We start from the raw sequence: 18151 nt of genomic DNA on the forward strand, positions 1-18151 counted from the left end.
AGTTGTCGGGAACAAAAAAGGTAGTCGTTTTTGCCACCAAGTCTAGGCAGTCTGATTCTCCCCTTAATATTTTAGATATAGCAGACATTAGATTAACATTACGCCTTATCTCGAGGGAGTTATAACTTGGCAGTATTCTTTAAAAGAGATCTAATACTCATTCAAGTACTAGCTAGTTATTTTCAAAGACCGTCCCTCATAAGCCATTGCCGATAATTAGGTAAATAAGAGGCAGGCTTCTCAGCACCCCCGAGCCAAACAACATTCAAAGAATTCTGAGGTGTACATGGCTCAAGCATTATCATCATTTATCATATCATTCAGCAGGTGGCAGGCCTCACAGAGCGTCTCATGTTACCCTTGACCAAATCCAGAACATGTCTTCTTCAACGGTTGTCTGTCCTACCGTAGGACAGACAACCGTCAAGACCAGCTCATTGACAAAGCGTGCTAATGCTTTGGGCTAAGCCGGTAACTTTCATCTTCAACTGAATGGGACTGACTAAATTATAATATATCATATTCTGCACCTGACAAATCAATTACCTACCTACATGAGCGTCATATCTACGTGCGTAAACACCCGGTCCGTGACATTGTCGACATAACGACACGAATAACAAATACTCATCTCAGCTCGACCTTCGTATGTTACACATACTTTTACACACAGATGTACGCGTGCCTACATTAAAATGCACGTACGCCATTTTGAAAATGAGCGCGAGCGGTCAGCCATGCTTAACGTACCATGTCGATAGCCGTTACGTGTTAACGTGCAAGATGAGTATGCCTTATTACAATAAAATAGAGTTCAATTATTTGAGCTTTCCATTGCAGAAGGGTCATTATGCTTCAAGTGCAATAGGGTCCTTTTTATCTGAAATTCCAACAGAAATTCTGATAGAAAGGTCCTTATTGCACATGAAGCATGCGGACCCTATCTGATGGTAAGCCACATTTGTGTTGCACGTATTATATAGTTTGTCAAAGGACTGTCTCATTTCAATCATCATCATCATCTCACCTATAAGACGTCCACTGCTGAACATAGGCCTCCCCCTTGGACCTCCAAATCATAGGTATTATTTCAATCATATAAATTATTTCATATAAAATATCAAATATATTATTTCAATCATAGACAGAGAGAATTATACTATCTTTCTCTTACACTAGTACTAGCACCCAAAAGAAAAGGATAAGTATAGTTTTCCTGGTTCTTACTGACTGACACATTGGTTTGACCAACTATACCTGACAAATCCACTCACATGATTGATATTTTTCAATGACATCTATTATTATGATAAAATAAGGGTGACAGCGTGCAACTACAGTTGCTAAAAGCATGTGAGTGGTTATGGCACCAAGATAAAATCTATGAATGGTCAGTTAAATGTGTTACTGTCAGTTGATGTCAGAGATGTTGACACATTTGCACCTTATAACAAAAGTGGCAATTGTATACCTTCATGTCTTTGGTGGACTAAGTCTCAGTGGCATTTCCAGACGGAAGGTGACAAAGATTTTTAGCCAAATTCGTGGAATTTTGACCTTAGTTTAGGCTTGAAGGTAAGATTAAAGTGGGGGAGGTATGGAAGCGTGACTGAGGGGGAAAAGGATGTGCGGTTGGAATAAATTATAGTGCGCATGTGGCATCAATAAATTCTACATCTGTTTAGGTTTAGTATGCAAAACAAGCTACTACTCATTTGTGCGACATTTTGTCTATTTACGATTTGATAATTGCATTTTTTTGGGTTTAGTAACTTTAGGAAGTCTGCAGATGCCCGAGGTTTCTTTGGATCTCGTTTAGCTCGTTAACCCTTAACTGAACCTTCTTAAACCTTGTTTCCAAGTTATAAGGTCGATTGATGATCAGCTACGAACGTTTTCAATATTTATAGGTCATATTGGTGGAATGTGTGCGGAACGAGACCTTTAGGAGCCAACTGAAAATATAATTTAATACTTTTCACAATGTTGGTGGCTGCAATAGGGCCCTGGCTTTTCCGTTGTCGAACGAGGCCAGAGCACTGTTCAAGCTAGTAAATGTGACGTCCCACGGGTAAAGGTACCTCTTATGGCGGTTGGCGCTTACGCCGCTCCAATATTATTGCGGCGCTATGCGAGGTAAGCGCCAGCCGCCATAAGGTACCTTTTGCCGTGGAACGTCACAAATATAGCATGTTGATTATATGGAGCGACATAATCGCTAAGCGATAAAGCTCTTTAATAAACATTAAAAAAATATATTTATAGGCATTCCTTGTGTTTTTCTTCATGAGCCTTTTATGCCGTAGTTTAGCCAAAGGCAAAGACATATGTAACTTCGTATAAGACGAATAAAGTCTAAGGAAAAAACGTGCCTCGGAATTCAAGTAAAAGTCATTCTCGAATAGATGCCGCACACACCTTTAGCCTATCCTCGGCTAGATGGCGTGACGACACCGTTTTATATTTAACAATTTTAACACATAGATATCAGTGAATGAACATGGATCAAAATGATATAAAAATAATAAAATCATTTATCCATATATATACATTTTTTGATAACTTTATACGTTTTCATTTTGAGTTTTAGTCGTGTGTCGATAGATAGCAGTAAATTTACAGTGACTACAAAATTTACAATGACAGGACCCCTCTATACTATCTATTCTTTTTGGCCAAAGGTAATGAGTATCATTGTGACATAACTATGTTTTCATGGCTTGACACAAACACAACATTGGAACTCAGAAGTGTTACGTGAGAAAGCGATAATCGCTGCTTAATTGTTAACGTAATTAATGGGATAAAGGGTCAAAACACGATTATACTGTGTTCCCAAAAAACTTCTTTTTGGATTTAAGTAGGTATTGTGTCAAATTGTATCATAGAAAGACACTTTATTAGATTATTTCACTAAGATTGTATTTACTAAGTTACCAACATTATTTATTTATTATAAACTTTATTGCACAAAAGAAAACCTTACAGTACGAAAAAAGCCAAAGCTGGCCAAAGCAAAGAGATTATGGCCGGTGCTATTCCAACAAAAAAATATTCTTCAAAATTAAATATAAAATCAATCATATGGGTTTTTCTTACTTCGTCAAAATTGTAGAAATGGAACCCTTATAGTTTGGTAATTGCATGAAACCGTATCTAGTTACAGGAGCAGAAACAAATGTCATAATATTGCCAAAGGCACGTTTTTAGGGTTCCGTAGCCAAATGGCAAAAAACGGAACCCTTATGGATTCGTCATGTCTGTCTGTCTGTCTGTCCGTCCGTATGTCACAGCCACTTTTTTCCGAAACTATAAGAACTATACTGTTGAAACTTGGCAAGTAGATGTATTCTGATGTGAACCGAATTAAGATTTTCACACAAAAATAGAAAAAAAAACAATAAATTAGACTAAAATACTTAGAACTAAAACTGATTTTTTTTTCATCAAACCCATACGTGTGGGGTATCTATGGATAGGTCTTCAAAGTTGATATTGAGGTTTCTAATATAATTTTTTTCTAAACTGAATAGTTTGCGCGAGAGAAACTTCCAAAGTGGTAAAATGTGCCCCCCCCCCCCCTGTAACTTCTAAAATAAGAGAATAATAAAACTAAAAAAAAATATATGAAGTAATACATTACCATGCAAACTTCCACCGAAAATTAGGTTGAACGAGATCTAGTAACTAAGTTGTTTTTTTTAATACGTCATAAATCGTAAACCGCAATTTTATTATGTTACTTGCTGCTACGGAACCCTTCATGAGCGAGTCCAACTCGCACTTGGCCGCTTTTTTATTCCACAACCCGACCCTCAATGAAACACTTAGGCAACATATCTTGCAGAAGAGACACCTGCAATAACTAGTGTCTGTACAAACAGCAACACTAACTGTACATCGGTGGACCTTATTACAAAAGGCATAAAGTCCACCGATGTACAGTTAACAGTGTGGGCGATGGACTCCGTCACAGAATAAATAATAGTACTAGGTACAGAAGACTCACTCTCTAACAAAACGCGTCTGTTACGATCAGGACATCAGGACAGATATGGCCGCTCGATGGCGACAGCGCCACGCGCGGCTTATGGCCAAAATTGGTGTGGAACGGATGTACTTTTAGCTACCTGTAGCAAGCGACGAAATCGCGGAGTGAGCCACGCCTGACTCCGTGAACAAGCCACTAGCGAGACAACTAAGAAAATTGCAACCATCACTAGCAAATTACTTAGAAAACATAAAGTTATCAATCTAAGAATGTTACGGCAATGTTTTAGAAATCCATCGCTCTCCAATAGAAGCGTAACGGCCATTAAGAGGCCGAAACAAAATTGCCCATTTCACTTACAATTTTCTTGCGTGTCTAGTTACATCTGAAGCGTGTAATGTGATTTAGACTTTGTGGCGATGGGGGAAAGTTGATAATTGATAGTTGGGAATAAGTATGAGACAGCATCTTCGAAGGACAAACTATGAAACTACAAAGTAATTAACGAGATGGACTGACAGGTTACTATCACGCTTATGGTTCTTTTTATGCGTGTAAAAGCATAATTTATGCATATCGTAACTGCTCGGATACTTCCACGTTCGTTGTTGGTCTCGCATTTATTTTAGTATGTAGAGTAGAGTCACGTGAAAAATCTTACACAAAAAGGCGCAAAAGTATAATGCTTTATGGCTTTATAAATAATATTGAACAGACCTTTTCTTAGTGACAAGAAAAAAAAAAGAAAACTTGACAAAAGCCTTCGGTGGTTGAGGCTGGATTTGAAACTGTGTCTTCAACGTCCACAGCTGACGCCATAGTCATAACCCCTAGAGCATCCGATCTCCGAAGTCTTAGTCCGAATTCCTATACACCGTGTTTTTATTGAATTCCGTTAACTTCGGGGTAGGTATAGAGAACTAAATGGCATAGTTAATTTTCAAAAAAAAATTGTTTTTAATTTTATTAGTTTAAAAAGTAATTAAATGTAGCATGTAGCGTTGTTGTAACACGGGCATTACACTTAACTCAACCAAACAATTGTAATTTGTGACATAATTATTAATGTCATTTCGAACATCGATCGACCGAGATTGTACTTAAGTTTAGTAGCAAATGTATCAATTCATTCTAAACACTAATGAATATGTAAACCGGCCCTAAGGCAAGTGTACACGCTTGTAGAGGCCTTATAGGAAAAAAATAAATTATTGATTATCTCCGAAAGGAGTAAATTAGAATATCGGTGTCTTTGAGAAAGTTAATACATGATTTAAGCTCAGGAATGCACCCTTGAAATTAACGGAAATCAAAAAAAACACGGTGTATAAGTGCCTACCTATATGCAAAGCAAAATGTTTTATTGGCTTACGTTGCTTGATACATAATTACATAGATGAATTAATTTGGTTTCATTAAAGTCTAATTAACATAATATAAATAAAATTCTGTGGCTTCCTACAAACATAGTGACTCATCTCATTCGGTCATAACTATTTTAAAATTTAGTCGATCTATAATAACTAAATACCTAAGCCTAAATACAGAATCATCTTATGTACCTAATTGCCTTTAGGGTCATCATTGAATTTATCATAACATGAACGCCATGGCCGTTCTGGGCCAGTTACGAATCGAACGACTATACACGAGTATACAGTCATTTGAATTTTGAATAATGATGTGAACTAAAAATGCAAGCTCTATGGTTACGGCAAAAAAGGACTATGTAAAGTATATTTGTGTAGTTTAGTAGTAAAATATTATTTAATTGTAGGTTACTACTGTAGTTACAGCTGCAAAAGTACCACCCCTGCATACAAACTTCTATGCGGGGGTGGTACTTGGAAAATAATATGATTGTGCATGACACGCTCTTATGGCCAACTTATTAAGATTGTGTCAGATATTTTTGCGCCCTTCATTATTTAACATATTATTGCAGGTGACTCTACTATGTAAGTTTACTAAAACATGAGACAATTTTAACTGTATTGTCTTAGGATGTAGGCTATATCTAAATTTTGTAATTTTGCCTGTAAATATTATTGGCCTGTATCTGTTTTTTTTCTCAATAAAGAAAATAAAATAAGAACTAGTTCAAAATGATTAGGTAGAGGACGTAAAACGTAAACGTAAAGCTTGTAAAATTAAAATAGGTACATGTAGGTACCACTATTGTCTCCTTTTATGTTTATTTCGAGGTGTTTGTCCAACAGTAGGAATGTTTGTTGTTGTTACATAAGCTGAACAATGGTTTAGGTGCTCGACCAAACCGTCACGCGTTTACGAGGCGACGGAAACTAAACGAGGCAGCCATGTCATTCCAAATGCTTACTAAGCTCAAATGTGTATTCCCATTTATCCCCGGCCCACGTGACCGGTGAGGCGGGGCAGATGGGAATGAATGATTCATATAAATGCACCTATTCTCATCTGGGACTTATTCCATCAACTGAGACTGGGACTGGGCCTATCGCATGCATCCGGATAGGTGGGCTAACGTAGCCACCAAGTGGATGCCGACGGAGAAGTGCGGGCGGGACGACTTTGACGCCTTTCTTAACATCAACTGGCCTTCAAATCGGGGAGTTATGGCGAACCAGGGAAGAGGCATTTGCGAAAAAATGAGACAAGCTAAGTAAAAAAAATCTATTTATTCAAAATTGATAACGTTTTTAGGGTTCCGTACCCAAAGGGTAAAACGGGACCCTATTACTAAGACTTCGCTGTCCGTCCGTCCGTCCGTCTGTATGTCCGTCCGTCCGTCCGTCTGTCACCAGGCTGTATCTCACGAACCGTGATAGCTAGACAGTTGAAATTTTCACAGATAATGTATTTCTGTTGCCGCTATAACAACAAATACTAAAAACAGAATAAAATAAAGATTTATGTGGGGCTCCCATACAACAAACGTGATTTTTGACCGAAGTTAAGCAACGTCGGGCGGGGTCAGTACTTGGATGGGTGACCGTTTTTTTTTTTGCAGATTTTTGCATTATGGTACGGAACCCTTCGTGCGCGAGCCCGACTCGCACTTGCCCGGTTTTTTAGTTACCTACCTACCCTACCTACCATACCTACTCAAGTTACTTATTTAAAGGTCCGATTACACTGGCTCACTTCGCCTGCGCCCGCGCAAGCAATGACAATACTCAGGTTATGACATCGGAAGCGTAAAAGGCAATTGTCTCTGCGTAATCCGTTGACAAAATCGCTGGGAAGCGGCTGCAACCAACTACACTTTAAAAAAAGGCTTATACGCCATTGTAAAGAGCCTATTTTAGGCCATTTTCTATGAAGTGGTAAACAAAGGAACGAATGTTTACCAATCTCGATAATTGAGCGTTGAAATTTCCCTTTCTTATTGATAGAATCGGGTGTAGATAATGGAAAAATGCTCTGATTTGGTCGAAAATGATAGTTTTTTTCTCTGCCTCATGCAAAACTAAATTATAAGTTAGTTACCTAATCTACCTACTTATATACTTTTCTAAATACAAAAGTAACTCTAGTTTGTAACCTTTACACGGTTAACTTCTGCAAAGAATTTGCCAATTATAATGTTAACCGTCTTGAACAAAAGCACATCATTTATCTCCGGCTTGCCTATTAATTTAAGTTTGACGCCTAGTTTGAGTGTTAAATTGTGAAATGTCTATAACTTAGGACTATTTTCGTTACTTTTCCCCTGCTAGCGTAGTTCAATAAGCAAATCTATATTTCCGACTAGGCCTCAAGGCCCGGGCCTACTTAGGGGCTCAGGCAACCTAGCAATGGTTTTGAGATGGAGAAGGTGGCCTCCCTAAATTCTAAGTGCCATACCAAGTGCCTGGGCTAGGTCTCGATATCCGGGCCTGTGTCGGCATTGACATTCTACACATATCGTAATTCAATGCTAATGACACGCACTTTCGCTACTACTAATAAAATGCCATCGTGTATGTCAAATAGCCCTTGCGATACGTGTAAACGGGTAGAATCTCAAGTGTAGAAAGTGGAAAGTACTATAAGTGGAAAACATTACAAATTAACTTTTAGCCACTATGTAAACACTTGTATAACGAAGCGGCTTGTCGAGGACTAATTAAATAGGTTTTATATATTATTTGTATTTTTATACCTTTTGTCTATGGGGTTGTGCACAAATCACGCGAGGTGTTTTCAGCTACTTTTTGACCCCCTACCCCTATCGAACCTCGCGTGATTTGTGCACAAGCCCTATTTGTCACTTTATTATATTGTTTTTAGTTGTCAGTAAATGCTTTATCTGAATGCCGGCTTTTTCGTTTCGCTCCGCATATTAGCTATCGAATGGTTTAAATGTCCTCAATACCTGGACACAGCTAAAAATATTTATTCGCCGCACAGAGCCAACCATTTTAACCCTTTCAGAGAGCAGGAGCCTAGCCAAGATTACAAATGGGTATAGTAAATTCTGACCGAGATCATTAGCAAACGTCATATTTCAACCAGTTTATATTACACAAAATCTTAATTATACACATCTAAACCTTCCTTAAGAATCACAATAAGTATTGAAAGGTGAAAAAAGCTTGAAGTTTTTAAGGTTATCGCGAACATACAGACAGATAGAGGCGGCGGAGGACTTTGTTTGTTAATGTGTTAGTGATTAATGATAGTTGATCAGTAAGTTTCAGTATAATACATAGGTATTTATTGATTTTATACTATTTATACTAGTATAAGTATGTACCTGATTACTAAAATTCGTGATTACTATTTTCGACGACTGTACCTTTCCCACTGACTTGGAAATGTGTTGTATTAAGAAGGGATCATCCATTAATTACGTCACACAAATTTCTAGGTTTTTTTACGCCTCCCCCCCCCCCCCCCCTTGTCACACTTGGTCACATTTTGCAAACCCCTCCCCCCCCCTGGTGTGACGTCACATTTTAGGCAATTTTGTTTTCAACGAAATCGACAATATTAACTCGGCATTATTTTTTTCATATAAAAATATTTTTGATATATAAATATTAGTAATTTTATAACACAACGAAAGTTACATCCAAAATCTCATTATTTAACTGTACAGCGAATAAAAAAATATAAATTAATTTTCGGTTACTGATGAAGTTAAAGTGACATCACAATGTTTGTGACTCCCCCCTCCCCCATGTCACAACATGTCCCATTTTCTTGACCCCCTCCCTCCCCCTAAACGTGTGACGTAATTAATGGATGACCCCGAAGTATGGAAAGGAAACAACGCGTAACGCGAGGAAAGTGATAAGTGGCGAACAGACCCCATTTTCTATCCCACCAGCTCTTAATTATCACTGCAAACAATTATAACAGAATACCATACATTCTTCATACTATACGTAACATTGTTTCAGTCTATTTTAGACCTTACGTCTGTACTAATATGATTCTGTTTTGTTTGATTTTGGTTTGAACCGGTTCAGTTTCTGGTGGGTAATGTGTTCCACGGAAAAATATCTTAATGTTTGAAGAGGTGTCAATTTTAAATGTGCATTGAGTGATATTGCATATCCGGTATTTGCTGTTCAATTGTCATAACAATTATAGTATTTTTTTAACTTTATACCTACTGAAATTGCAAGGAGTAAGCCAGCAAAAAAAAATAACTTTATACTGTAGGTATTACTAATTATCGAAAGAAACAAACCACTCATTTATAGTCAACTGAAAAGCATCGGGAAAACTAACTTGCCTTGACATAATGTTAAAATGTGAACAAGTTGGTGGAATTGGTTGTGTAATCTTTTACACAGACTGAATGTGTAAGGAACAAGTATTGCCTAAAGAGGAAAAACTTTATTTAAGACCTAACACTGTATATTTGTGAATAAATATTGCCATAGTGACCAAATATATTGCCACAAACCTTTGTTACTATAGAAATAGGGAAGTGTTGCCAAATATATTTGGTTGCTTATGTTAGTTATCATGATAATAATAGTTTGATAGTAATTGATTTGATAAAAACCTATTGCTGGAGTAAATTGCTAGTTACATAATTTTTTCAAAAGACAATTCATTAGCTAACAAGTGAAAGTTATAGTTTTTATATATGTCATTAGTTTTTTTTTTTGAAACATCTTATTTGGAAGTTAATAAAAAGGTACATGTCTATCATCTATACCAGCGGTTGGCAACAATCGGCCCGCGGGCCACGCGAACCTCTCACTTGCGGCCCGCGAGCCTCCCAGGCTATTTTGTATGTAATGCCACAGATGTAATGCTGACAAACGACAATGTCTGATAAAGTCATAAATATTAACAAAGTGTGGCCCGCGTCAACTTCGTTAACTACTATGTGGCCCTTGGCTGCTAAAAGGTTGCTGACCGCTGATATATACATATACACATCTAGTAATGAACATAACATTTGGAGCAAAGGGATGAGCTCTTTAATAATGATTACCATCCATAAACAATAGAAGGAAACAAGTCATAGATTTGCATAACCACACACAGCATAATGGGAGGTCATTGATGAACCTCAGATTGTATGGGTCAATTATCCCGAAGTGTACAAACAATGCTTTTGATGGCAGAGATTTGGGTAATAGTTTAATTGTGTTGATGGTTGGAGATCATCATGTTTGCGTGCATAAAGATATACAGGAAAATTACTTCTAGTTTGTGATTAAATCTAAGTTCAATTTTAGTTGAAACAGTCTTGTAAAACTTCCTTTGTGTCTGACACATTCGTCAGAATGTGTCAGACAGTCCTCTGATATCAATCATAATCATAATATAATCAAGATATCAATCTTACCTAGTGCTAAGAGGCACAGGAATAACCACTACCTGGGGGCCTAAGCCTTTAGCTAAGCAGAAAATAATAATCATAGAATAGTTTAAAATAAAACAACTTAGGCACTCAATGTCGTCTACCCTAAAGAAAATATTTAGTTAAATAGGTACAGTCGCCCACACTATTAACTGTACATAGGTGGACCTTATGCCTTTTGTAATAAGGTCCACTGATGTACAGTCAGGAGTGTTGCTGTGTGTACTAGCTCCTGCCTTCAACTTTTTTGTATAATACACATAATGATGATTAATAAAAAACTATCCTCGGGTCTCAAACTATCTCTATACCTACCAAATTTCATCTAAATTAGTTCAGTGGTGTAAATTAAGCATAAGGACAAGCATAAGTAACGCACAGACAGACAGCATTTATAATAAATTAATAGTAGGGATTATAACATTTATAACTATTCCGGCAAAATTAAATTATTATTATTATTTTTTTAAAGTGGTTACACTGTTTGGTTGACACAGTGACCAGCGACTGCTTTTGGTGTGAAGAGATTGATGTCGTAAAAAGATTGGCAAAAATAAAGATAACCAAAACAAACTACAATAAAATAGACGCACTTGCTGATGTAATAAAAACGCTGGCAATAACAAAATAAATGGAATAATCAAGACCGAGGAATGTAGTAACGATGTGGCGAATCACGTAATTATTATAATTATTCGTAAATAGAAAGTGGCATGTGATTACGTTTAAATGCTTTTTTATCCTTAAATCCCACTTACCTGTATGAAACGGCCTTGTTGAGACTTTCCAACTTAGGATGGGATGTAACTTTCTGACCGAGATCGAATGATCTTAAAATGTTACAATATTACAATACGACACTTAATTAAAGCTTTGCTTTAAAATGAACTCGATGAATGAAGCAATAATGTTTTGATGACGATATCGTTTTGTAACACACAATTTCGCTATTGTAAGTGAAAATACAACAAAAACTTTCTTGTGTACGCGTACGTCTAATGATGACTTCGTTCGGAAACTAGATGGACGGTTTAATTTTTTATTTTGTTTCGTTGGCGACAGTGGTGGGAGTGAAGTTTCGTTCAGAAACTAAAAAAAAAAACTTTATTGTAGACCTTACATTTCTGAACGTATACGCAATCACGCAGTTTGCAAATTGCAGGCATCTCTTTTACTCTAACTAAGGCGTAATTAGAGTGAAAGAGATAGTTGCTAGAAATTTACGAACTTCTATTTTCAACCGGTTTTCCTAGGAAAAGTGCCGGGCGACCGAAACGTAAAAGCCGTAACAGACTACCGCGCCGCACGCCGTACCCATAAGTAAGAGCTAGAAAGAGGTATAAGGACGCGGTGTGATGCGGTAGTCTGTTACGGCTTTGATAAACGCTTTATAGAATATTTACTTTACTTTTCAAGTCTGGAAGGTTCACAGCGAAAAAAAATTCAAAATAAAAATGCTGCATTGCTATAAATCACTGCTTTATTGAAAACGAGACGCTGAAACATGTTCAATTTTCTTATACCTATTCATAAAAAAATATATTTAGAGAATTATATTATTTATATTTTCTGTAAGAACCCCACTGACTCATAACACTTATTGGAAGCCCATACATATTTGTATAAATTAAGCAAAATTTACAGGCTATGGTAATGTTCAACTACTCTATATAGATCTTTTTCAAATGTTGTCAGTTTTCTAGTTTGTTTTTTCTTGTTTTGGTGGCCTTGCACCAAAAATGGTTGATCCAACTCTAATGGTAGTCGCTCCTAGTTCAATCTGAAATCAAATCATTAATTATATGAAATGAATTCTACTGAATTAAAATTTTATAACATACTGGCACCAGTGACCAACAGGGAACTAGTAACCCATACTTCAACACAATACAAAAAGTACTTGTAATTCTCATAGTTGCATTGCAATTTGCAACCAATCCAATTTCGTTTAGGTGTTTTGGGTAAAAGTGGGCAAACTAATTTATCTCTGTCTTAGAACATATACGATTACCACTGTAGGTGCCGTGAACCCCACATTGTAACTTATGTACATATGGTAAAAAAAGCACATACCGCATGTTCAAAATCTGTGGACATCCCCATAGACAATTCAACATTATTAATATCCAGGTTCAAATTTTTGCACACCTCTTCCCTGCATTTTGCAAGTGAAATAAAATCTGGGTTAGGACCTTGGGACACATCATAATCATACTGTCCTATAGTCATAAGTCCCACATATTCTAGGTTTGTGCAATTATTGAGGACATGCTGCGACAGGTTTGTTGCTTCTGATGGTGGCACTCCATTTTTAGCTGAAATAATTACATATAAAAAAAGTAGCTCATTGTTCAATAAAAAAATCAACCATTTTGATCAGATTTTGACTGTAATAAATACAACACAGACAAGTAGAATTTTGTTTACCTAAAATTTTGTAATTTACTTTTCTTTCTAGATGTTAAACTTCATGTAGGTACACAAGCTCACAGCTATTTGTTTAAAGTATTGTAAAAAACATTTTGCATGTATATACGATTTTTCTTGTTGTATTTAAAGGTGCATTGGCTACGTATTTTTGATATGTTAATTAAAGAAACTATAGGTCTATTTACTGCTGCTCAATCTATTGACTAATGTTAATGAATGACTATTTGTTTCTCAATAAAAAAAAATGAATGAATGGCATCTGTGGGACTGTGGTCTACTTGTGTGTTTTAGATAATAAGTAAATAAATATATGTGTTTAAGATAATAAATAGCTTAAAATGTCTTGTGTTATAAATTTTATTTTGCAATAATCTTAAAGGAAAGAATACCTAAGATATGGATAGCAATTATTTACCTCTCATTTTAATAAACATTGCGCAATGAATTAATTAACACAAACCTTTGAATATGTAGTTAAGGAACAACATATAAGTACATATTCAGGCTTGAACTTAATACTTTGGCTATTTCATGTGTGTTAAATGAAAAAGTTACCTTCTTCTCCGCTTGTATTAATTTGCACCATAACTTTTAACTTTTCATCCCCTTTCCTGAACTTAAGCCACTGTTTGTTTAAATTATCAGCCAGTTTCTCAGAGTGCACTGTTTGTACCATAAACAATCCTGGTGAACCAAGGAGTTTGTTTATTTTGTTGGTTTGCAAATGGCCTATGAAATGCCATTTAATATTGTTGCATGATTCTAGAATTAGAGGATCAATACACTTATCTGCTAACTCGTTTACATAGTTCTCGCCAAAATCACGCTGGCCAGCCTCGTAAGCTTGGACTATTAGCGCCGCTGGTTTTATTTTTGATACAGCCACCAGTCTTGGTGTTATTTGAGGGAAATCCTGACAAGAAAAAAAAAATGACTTCAAAAGTTTGGTTAGGTTAGATTTCGTAGGTTAGATGTCTTATAAAAAATATTTCATGAAGTTTAAGACAAAATAGTAACAAATAAACAAACTTACTTTGGCCCTTCTGGCAACTGCCGCCTGAATTTTAGTCAAAACATTTTGCAATCCGTACATTACGTCTACTTCTTGATCTTCCGACGCAGATGCAGACATTCTTGTCTTGCTTCTGTCACTTATTTAATTGACTTTATTTATTTATTTTGAGGGACGACGTACTTTCTTGTTATCAACTTTGCTTATCGTTTATCGATCCGCAACAGCAGCTGTGAGCTGTCAGGTTGCTGTCAGTGTCCCAGCGGTCTGTCATGTTAAACGTTAAACAACTCGTCCTGATTTAACCAGGATTTTGAATGTACTAGATGTACAATCGTTTATCATATTATTTTTAAGCATGTTTTAACAAATTTTATGTATATTTTAGACTCTTAGACATTACTTTATTTGATGCTGCTTTTTTTAAACCCTAAGATCTTTTTTTAATTACTTTTTTTTTCAACTTCATAACGCAATTTCTGAACGGATTTAAGTAATTCAGTCAGAAAGACGGAGACGTCATTTCAACGATTGATTTTCTGAAGTTTGTTTGCGTTTTTCCGCGAAGATATACACAGTTTTTCCAGTAACTACATTGCTAAATATGTGTAAATAATCTTAAGCAGATATTGAATAATGTAAAATAACCATGAACGTGCTTGAAAGGGCCGAAAAGGCCTTAGAATACTTGAAATCCGTCGAAGGCTCTACGAAGTGAGTTATAGACCATTTTCTTGCACTACGCATTTCCTGTATGGAAATTGACCGGTATTTGTATTATTTTAAGGACTCATGAACTCCAGGCGGCAGCTGGAACGCTGGGCCGGTGTCTCGGCGCGTTAGGAAGTCGACAAAACTGCGCTAGACATTACGGAAATCTTCTGCACTCTGCCATACCGACATTATTGGCTCTGGCAAGCAACGATAGTGTGAGTAACGGTATTTTAAGCATGAAATTCAAATTATGTTTCTCATTACCGTAATTGCCTTAGTAATTGTGCATTACTTCAAAAATTCCTGAGGCTGCTGATCTATTAGCACGTCGTAACAAGTCATGGTTTCTTTTCTATAGTACAAATGGTTTCCATGGTCAAGGCTCCTAATATGTAATATGTTTACAGGCGGAAATTCGACTGGTGGGTGATGAAGCCTTGAACAGAGCTGTGGTGGGGGGATTTGCATTCCACTCCCACAAAACTAATATTATCCTACAGAATCAAATCGATCACACCAAAAACGCCAGGTAAAATAAATAGATTGAAACATAAGCTGTGTAGACAGGAGGCAGCAGCAAGTTTATACACTCACAAGCTAAAATATTATTCAAGTGGTAGGCCATCGGCTGCCGACCAATTACGTCAGTTAAATCTATAAACTTCTGTGGCATAGACTATATTTTTAAGTTGGCTATAGCTTTTCAAACATTTTACTTCATCAATATTAATCATTTATCAATATGATGTTAAGATATTTAAAAATATTTACCTTTGATATTTTTTTGGATGACTATAATAAAATCTGTTCAAATTATTGTAAAAGAATTCTTACTATATCTTTTAAAAATTCAGATGGATCCGAGCAGCTCTCACGAGAATCCTCCTCGGAGAAAGCTGGCTGCGTCCGGGTGTAGGCAAGATCAGGATGCAAGCTCAGCTCCTGTTCCCAAAACTCAGTCAGATTGTACGGAGTACAAGCGAAATACAGCTTACGCTGGAGGCCTTAGAGAGCAATTTGGATCGGATACTGTCTGCTCTGGTTGTTTATACTACAGATGAGGAAATTGCTGGTAGGTAGCTTGCTCATAAGTGCACTCCTTTTCAGGTCTTGCAATGCAATGCTATTTGTTCCATTTTACAATTCTTATATTCGCTTATGACACCAGCAGTACCGGCACCCACCTAAGAAACATCACAAGACCTAAAAAGCTGCCAGAGGAAGTATAATTTAATATTTATGTTTTTCAGAGTTATGCTCTGCTCTGCTCACTCACGCGGAGAGCACGGAAGCGGGCGTACGACGGCCAGCAGCCGCGTGTGTCGCAATGTTGTGCTCGCATAAGGACTCGGTGCTGGCTGAGGTGTGCTCCGCCGTGTTCAGTAAGTACTGTTGGACAGTAATCCTTATTGTAACCACATAAGGTCCACCGACAGAACTATGCTCCGCCCTGCTCACTCACGCGGAGAGCAAGGAAGCGGGCGTACGACGGCCAGCAGCCGCGTGTGTCGCACTGTCGTGCTTGCATAAGGACACGGTGCTGGCTGAGGTGTGCTCCGCCGTGTTCAGTAAGTACTGTTGGTCAGTAATCCTTATTGTAACCACATAAGGTCCACCGACAGAAATATGCTCCTCCCTGCTTACTTACGCGGAAAGCACAGAAAATCAAATCAAGCCTACATTCATGTTTCTAAAATGTGCTGTATGGCAAATACATTAAGGTGTATTTTCCAACAGGGAAAGTATGACCCACCACAGACTACAAGGCACAAATTTTCTCAGTATTATATCTCTAAAATGTGCCATAAAGCAATTACATTAAGGTGTATTTTCCAACAGAGAAGCTGTGGCCGTCTACGACCGATAACACGGTGATTTTGGCGTGGTTCTGCGTGATCAAGGCGTTGTTTCAGACGAATGAAGTGTCCAAATTCGCGGACAGTGACGTGTTTACGGTGCAGGATTATTTGCAGGTACTTTTATTATTAAGGCCACCCCACACTAATAGAATAGCGTCTCCCGAGCGTCGGTGTCTAGTCAACTCTATGATTGCTGATCGACGCAACGTTGGCGCAACTGCGCAGGGACGCCATTTTCCATAGCGCTGACTAGACGGCGAGGCTCAAAAGACGCTAGTGTGGGGAGGCACTTATTGTTACTGGTTAAACAGCTTTAAAACTGGAAGACTTCAATTTTAACGGCAGTTTTTTTTTTCATGGCACACACACCTCTAACTAACCAAACCTAATATGTGGTGCACCATTTAAGAAAAAACACGATTTTATGTTTATATTAATAAATAATTAATTTCTCTAGATTTAATTCTCTTTTTTAAATCTATGTTAAATAATGTGTACATAGTTTCAAACGTTAGTTCATATGTATCTATAGAAGGCTAAAGTACAGGGTGGGCCAAAAGGGTGTTGGCAGTTTGAAAATTTAATAAAAAAAAACTTCAAATCGTACAACATTTTTAATACTATTTTTTAAAACACTAGTTATGGAAATTTGATGACTCAAAATAATGTGTAGATTGGTGGCCCACCTGAGTTTCTCGGCGCTCTTGAAGGCAAAATCTCAAATTCTGGATTTTTTTTTCGAAATATTCCCCTTGGCGATTTTCCGAATTTTTTTCCTTTTGAGCTGCTCAAGATCTTTCGAATTTTTCTCAAAGACTACAGATTTGAGCTAATCCCACAGAAAAAAAATCAAAAGGACCGAGATTGGGGCTGGGTGGTGGCCATTTGTTATCATTCCTTTCGGAAATGAGATTAGAGCATCTGATTGGCAAAATGAAGTCGGTTATTCGCATCATTTGGTTTTAATTCATAAACAAATTGAATCTTTTAAACCTTAAGATGCAAATTATGCTTCAAAACTTGTCGCAATGTTGAATGTTTTATTGTCCGTAGCCCAAACTCTCTTACGCGTTGATTCGGCACAATGTCGGCCGTTCTCTCAGAGGCTGGACGTCCGCCAGGCATTATTGCTATGGTCGAGCTGGTTGTTTCAACCATTATAATCAATTTGCGTATAACATTAACAATTGGAACCTCACGTTAATCTCGTAAATGGTCTTCCTGTCGATACATACAGCCATGGTGCAGTAATCAACGATTTAGGGTTTTGGTAAAAAGCTCATACACAAACTGCAGGCTCCATTCCTATGTACTGCTCTATGCCAATAAAATTTACACGAAACGAGGCGTATAGC

The 18151-nt window shown here is 37.1% G+C and overlaps 3 protein-coding genes and 1 long non-coding RNA gene across 4 annotated transcripts in view; 2 read left to right on the plus strand and 2 right to left on the minus strand.

The window, feature by feature from the left end:
• Positions 1-3625, plus strand: part of LOC134801190 (uncharacterized) — a 438628-nt gene extending 435003 nt beyond the window's left edge. Inside the window, exon 2 of the long non-coding RNA XR_010145634.1 lies at positions 3424-3625. This is a non-coding gene — a long non-coding RNA (uncharacterized LOC134801190). The remainder of the gene's footprint in view (positions 1-3423) is intronic.
• The window catches only part of LOC134801187 (uncharacterized), a 33456-nt gene extending 21639 nt beyond the window's left edge, over positions 1-11817 (minus strand). The window contains exon 1 of the mRNA XM_063773733.1: positions 11540-11817. The gene's annotated coding sequence lies outside the window, so the exon portion shown is untranslated. The remainder of the gene's footprint in view (positions 1-11539) is intronic.
• Positions 11818-12243: 426 nt separating this feature from the next.
• On the minus strand, positions 12244-14440 carry LOC134801223 (pyridoxal phosphate homeostasis protein). Its single transcript, XM_063773754.1, has 4 exons — positions 14245-14440; positions 13767-14124; positions 12855-13096; positions 12244-12561 (listed from the first exon to the last, which is right to left on the minus strand). The coding sequence occupies exons 1-4, from the start codon at positions 14341-14343 to the stop codon at positions 12481-12483; spliced, it is 780 nt and encodes a 259-aa protein (XP_063629824.1). The 5' UTR covers positions 14344-14440; the 3' UTR covers positions 12244-12480.
• Positions 14441-14734: 294 nt separating this feature from the next.
• LOC134801305 (huntingtin-like) overlaps positions 14735-18151 on the plus strand; it is a 53872-nt gene continuing 50455 nt past the window's right edge. Inside the window, exons 1-6 of the mRNA XM_063773843.1 lie at positions 14735-14937; positions 15011-15152; positions 15345-15466; positions 15792-16009; positions 16188-16319; positions 16777-16910. Of these exons, the coding sequence (XP_063629913.1) occupies positions 14873-14937; positions 15011-15152; positions 15345-15466; positions 15792-16009; positions 16188-16319; positions 16777-16910 (813 nt within the window). The 5' untranslated portion in view covers positions 14735-14872. The remainder of the gene's footprint in view (positions 14938-15010; positions 15153-15344; positions 15467-15791; positions 16010-16187; positions 16320-16776; positions 16911-18151) is intronic.

The sequence above is a fragment of the Cydia splendana genome, chromosome 21 (genome assembly GCF_910591565.1).
Source record: "Cydia splendana chromosome 21, ilCydSple1.2, whole genome shotgun sequence".
In the NCBI taxonomy this organism is placed as follows: domain Eukaryota; kingdom Metazoa; phylum Arthropoda; class Insecta; order Lepidoptera; family Tortricidae; genus Cydia; species Cydia splendana.

Coding starts and splice junctions, on each gene's coding strand:
- LOC134801223 (XM_063773754.1), bottom strand. CDS start 14,343: ATGTCTGCATCTGCGTCGGAAGATCAAGAAGTAGACGTAATGTACGGA. Junction 14,125..14,244: donor CAGTTGCCAGAAGGGCCAAA/GTAAGTTTGTTT, acceptor TTTTCTTGTCAG/GATTTCCCTCAAATAACACC. Junction 13,097..13,766: donor TAATACAAGCGGAGAAGAAG/GTAACTTTTTCA, acceptor TAATTATTTCAG/CTAAAAATGGAGTGCCACCA.